The sequence below is a fragment of the Nicotiana attenuata genome, unplaced genomic scaffold (genome assembly GCF_001879085.1).
Source record: "Nicotiana attenuata strain UT unplaced genomic scaffold, NIATTr2, whole genome shotgun sequence".
NCBI lineage: Eukaryota > Viridiplantae > Streptophyta > Magnoliopsida > Solanales > Solanaceae > Nicotiana > Nicotiana attenuata.
In genome coordinates this window covers 19,560-24,701 of record NW_017676331.1, presented here as the reverse complement: position 1 = coordinate 24,701, position 5,142 = coordinate 19,560, and the positions used below count along the sequence as shown (strand labels likewise).

Below are 5,142 nucleotides of genomic sequence, written 5' to 3'. Positions count from 1 at the left end.
AAATAAAACTAAAATTGAGTGCAGAATGATATAAAAACCAATAATATCTAGTACAATCTGGATTTGGAGTCACAATTCACGAGCTTCTAGAATCTCTACAAACATGGTCTGAAATAAATACAACTGTTTGAACGAAAAGAACAATAAAATGGGGAAAATGGAAGGGGACTTCAAGGTCTACGAGCGCCAGCAGATCTACCTCAAGTCTCCAAAAGCAATTCCGAGATGAGATGCCTCAGACAGCTGGGACCCGTACCAAAATATGCACAAGAAGTGCAGAGTGTAGTATGGGTACAACCGACCCTATGTACTCCGCAAGTGTCGAGCCTAACCTCGACGAGGTAGTGACGAGGCTATGAGAAGACACCCACGTAGTAAACCTGTGCAGATAACAATGTGCGTACAAGATAACAACAAATTAAGGCTAAACATATACTATTGGGAGGGGACATACGAAAGGGGTACAAGATACGATAAAATACAGCAGGAAATGATAACCAGAACAGTCAATATGCCTTTAACTAATAAACGAATAAACACAATGAATAAAACTGCACGGCATCACCCTTCATGCTTTTACTCTCAACCTCACAATAAAACTATAAAAACGGCACGGCATCACCCTTCGTGCTTTTACACTCACTTTCATCATAAATCAATAGATACGGCACGGCATCACCCTTCGTGCATTAACTCTCAAAATATGGCACGGCAACACCCTTCATGCTTTTACTATCACAATATGGCACGGCATCACCCTTCATGCATTAACACTCAAATACGGCACGGCATCACCCTTCGTGCATTAACACTCTCTTTTACCATATAACAACAGGGAGGTGGGATTAACGAGAACAAGCCTTACGTCAAAATGGTTCCACAATACCAACCTCAACTTTAGAAACAATACTCAATTATCACAGAAAGCCCATAAACGCGAAAAGGACTATTAATTAATAGGTAACTAGTCTAAGCATGGATAACATGATCGAAGTAAGCAATAAATTACAAGGATAAGTCCCACCCGCATGCTTTAACCCAACAACAACGCATAAGTACTCGTCACCTCACATATATGTTGTTCCCAACATCTAAACATGTAGCAAATACGCAACCAAGTCCTAATCCCTCAAGTCAAGGTTAACCACGACACTTACCTCACTCCAACAAGCCTCCAAACCAATAAAATCTAGCAAATTACCAACCAAACAATTTAAATTAAGCCTTAGGAACTACCTACGACTGCAAAAGATTCAATTTAGGTCATTATTCAAAAAGTCAACAAAAGTCAACTCCCGGGCCCGCTTGGTCCAAACCCGAAATTCGAACCAAAATCCGATTACCCATTCACCTCCGAGCCCGGTTATGTAATTTATTTTGAAGTCCGACCTCAATTTGAGGTGTCAATCCCAATTTTACAAAAATCACTAATTCTACCCTAACCCCCAATTTCCACCATGAAAATACTAGATTTTAGGTTGAAATCTTATGAAATGTAATGAAAGATTGAAAGAAAATAGATTAGAATCACTTACCAATGGATTGGGGAAGAAGGGCTCTTGGGAAAATCGCCTCTAGGTTTTTCTTGTTTTAAAAATTTGAAGAATGAAAGAAAATCCCGTTTAACTCATACATGTTCAGTTGCAGATGTGGCAATTGCGACTAGGGGTTCAGAATTGCGAACCCCCGCAAAAGCGAAAAATACCTCGCAATTGCGAAGTCTTCGCACCTCTGCTTTTATCGCATTTGTGATGAAATGTTCGCAAATGCGAACTCTGGTCTCCCCGCAAATGCGACCTTCTGATCCCAATTGTGATCCTTGTTGACTCAGGCCTTCTTCACAAATGCGAAGAAGTGGTTGGCAAATGCGAAGAACCTGACAGGACTTTGGGTTGTTCGCAATTGCGAACACTGACCTCGCATTTGCGAGATCAGAGACCAGCACTAGAACCAGATGTACCAGCTATGTTTTCTAAGTCCAAATTCACTCCGTAGCCTATCTGAAACTCACCCGAGCCCCGAGGCTCCAAACTTATCATGCACACAAGTCAAAAAATATCATAGGAACTTGCTCGCGCGATCAAATCGCCAAAATAACACCTAGAACTACGAATTGGACACCAAATCAAATGAAAGTTTCAAGAAAACTCATGAACTTCTATTTTAACTACCGGACGTCCGAATCACGTCAAACCAACTCCGTTTCTCACCAAATTTGACAGACAAGTGATAAATATAGTAATGGACCTATACCGGATTCCGGGACCAAAATACGAACCCGATATCAATAAGTCAAATATTGGTCAAACTTTTAGATTCATTAAGCCTTTAAACCTCAATTTTTCACCAAAATACGATAACTCGAGCTATGGACCTCCGAATTCGATTCCGGGAATACGCCCAAGTCCAAAATCACGATACGGACCCATTGGGACCGTCAAAATACGGATCCGAACCCGTTTGCTCAAAACGTTGACCGAAGTCAATTCAAATGGATTTTTAAGGCAAAATTTCATATTTTATCAATTTTTAACATAAAAGCTTTCCGGGAAAACACCTAGACTGCGCACGCAAATTGAGGAAGGCTAAAAAGAGATATTTGAGGCTTCGAAACACAGAACTAGGTTCTAAAATTCTAGATGACCTATCGGGTCATCACAGGCACTTCTTGCAACTAAAAGGAGATGTTACATTCATAGAAATGTAATAATATATCTAAAACTAGAAAATCTAAAAATACTTAAATTAGATCAAGTCTTTTTATTTTTTTTAAACTCCGCCTTTTCATATACAATTAAATGAAAGAAGTAATTTAAATTAAAAGTGCTTCGAATTTTTTTGACCTATCAAAAAACTTAGAAATAAAAGGTTCCAAATAAAAGCCAAGGGCAGAAATGGAAAGAGCCATTCAGATAACGAATCATTTTTTTTTTTACCTTCTACTAATATTCTAACCCGATAAGTGGCACTTTATGGCAAAATTTACATTTATATGATGATCTAAATCTCGTTTACAACATTTATATGACATCATTTTTAGTTTGTTTATAAAAAAATTCTTTCAATATTTAAATATTATTTTGAATCATTTTATTTTTGATGAGCTGTTAATTACGATAAAAAGAAAATATCTAAGATCAAAAAATTTAAAAATACTACTCTACTATATCACAAATGTTTTTATTTCTTTAATAGCCTGTTTAGCAAACCTTCCTTTTGTCAAAAGTATTTTTCTCCTAAAGTTAAAGATGTTTGATATAGCTTGTATACTCAGACATTTCTATAACAATATCTTTATATAACGACACTTTATTATAAAAATCAAACTTTTTCGGAATCAATAATAATTTCTGAAAAGCAGAAAAAAACATAGTGCTTCGCATAAGTACTTTCGAAAAAAATATACTTAAATACTTCTTAAAAACTTGATGAAATGGTAATTACTACTCAGTAGTACTATTCAAATTAATTAATCAATTGCGAACTATTTTTAACTAAAAATTTTTTAATGAAAAGCGTTTTTGAAAAATTACATTTCAAAAATCAGTTTGGCCAAACAGCTTATTAAGTTTTCTAGTATTAAGTTAGGACAACTAGCTGGGTTTTGCTACGATTTGTAGTTTTCACTGGTGATTAATATAAGCCTTTAATTACAAAAAAAAAAAAAAAAGTGTTTCTATCTTTTCCAACTCGATACACTCACATAAAATAAGATGGGAGAAATATTGTAAATTAAAATTGCTGGAAATGATGGTTTCAAAAATGTCAAGGGCATAAATGGAAAGAGACCTTTCCATATAACGAATCACTTTTTTACCTTCTACATTTTGCTAAGTAATATTCTAACCCGAGTAGGGGTATTTCAGGAATATACAAAGATGAGCGGAGTGGGGTAAAATTAGAAAAACTAAAAACCTCTTCCAACTTTTCTTTTTCACCCTCATCTTTCTTCTTTTTCCACTTTACACCCCAAACTTTTTTCTTTTCCTCCATATATTACCCCTCCTCGAATACTAACCTAACCCTAAAAAAAAACCTACATGAAAAGTTCGGACTGTAACAAAGAATAATAGTTAGCAGCTTCATCTTCAAACTCCCATAAACCATCAGCTAAAGCAAACGGAAAATCACCGCCGTTGGTTTCATTTTCTTCAGCAAACGTAAAATCTCCACCGTTGGTTCCATCTCCACTGGGAATACCTAGCTCATCATCAGAAGCTTCTAGAAGGTGTCTAATAACACTACTTCTATCATCTTCTACTTCATCTTCTTTATGAGAACTATCCGACCCGACAGAAACCGGGTCGGACTCAAACCCGTCACTTGGCAGAAGTTCTTGTTGAAGGGTGGTGAATATGTCGGACCCAGAAACCGGGTCGGATTCAAACCCGTATTCTTCCTCTTCAAGAATGGAGAGGATATCATTATATGATGATTTATGGCGCTTTGTATTATTATCTTCACAGAAATTTTCTTGTGTTTCTTGGGATTCTTCTTCTCTTGAACGTTTAATTGGTTGAGTCGACTCAGCCATTTTAAAAAAAATGTAAAACTGAGACTTTGAAAAAGCAATGAAAATGGAGAAATTAAGAGAGAGAAAGGTGAAGGGATGAGGAGAGAGAAGGGGGTATGGAAGGGATTATATAGAGGGAAGGAATACGTGGAGTGGCGGTCAAAATGGGTGAAATGAGAGAAAAGTGATAATATTTTAATAATATTTTACTTTGCTTTAATTATTCAAAGGTACAGATGATATAGATATTCAGATTTCTGATTTCTCACAGATAGAAATACTTTATTTTTATTTTTGAGAAAAATAAAATATTGTCAGTACCAAGAAAAGTGGGGGCCAGCGGTAGACTAATGCAATATACTATTAAACTTTTTTTTAATACATTTTTTTGGCGTCCCGCACTACACCCAACACAATTGAAATTACATCATGTAAGACATACTATAAGCGGAAGGAATTCAAGTTTTAAAATTTATAATTTTGAAATTGTCATGAAACTCATAGTTCGTATAAGTTATTAAATTTATAATTAAATATTTATATAAATTTAATACTCATACAATTTTTAAGTAAGTATGATTGGTTTCTGTCAAACCCGCACCTAATAGTGAAAGGAAAGCAAAACCTAA

The 5,142-nt window shown here is 35.6% G+C and overlaps 1 protein-coding gene across 1 annotated transcript; it reads right to left on the bottom strand.

Annotated features, from left to right (window-relative positions):
- Window positions 1-3,714: 3,714 nt before the first annotated feature.
- On the bottom strand, window positions 3,715-4,629 carry LOC109220937. The gene has a single exon (XM_019385403.1). It carries the CDS (start codon window positions 4,532-4,534, stop codon window positions 4,037-4,039), a length of 498 nt encoding a protein of 165 aa, XP_019240948.1. The 5' UTR covers window positions 4,535-4,629; the 3' UTR covers window positions 3,715-4,036.
- Between the last annotated feature and the right edge of the window lie 513 nt (window positions 4,630-5,142).

Coding starts and splice junctions, on each gene's coding strand:
- LOC109220937 (XM_019385403.1), bottom strand. CDS start 4,534: ATGGCTGAGTCGACTCAACCAATTAAACGTTCAAGAGAAGAAGAATCC.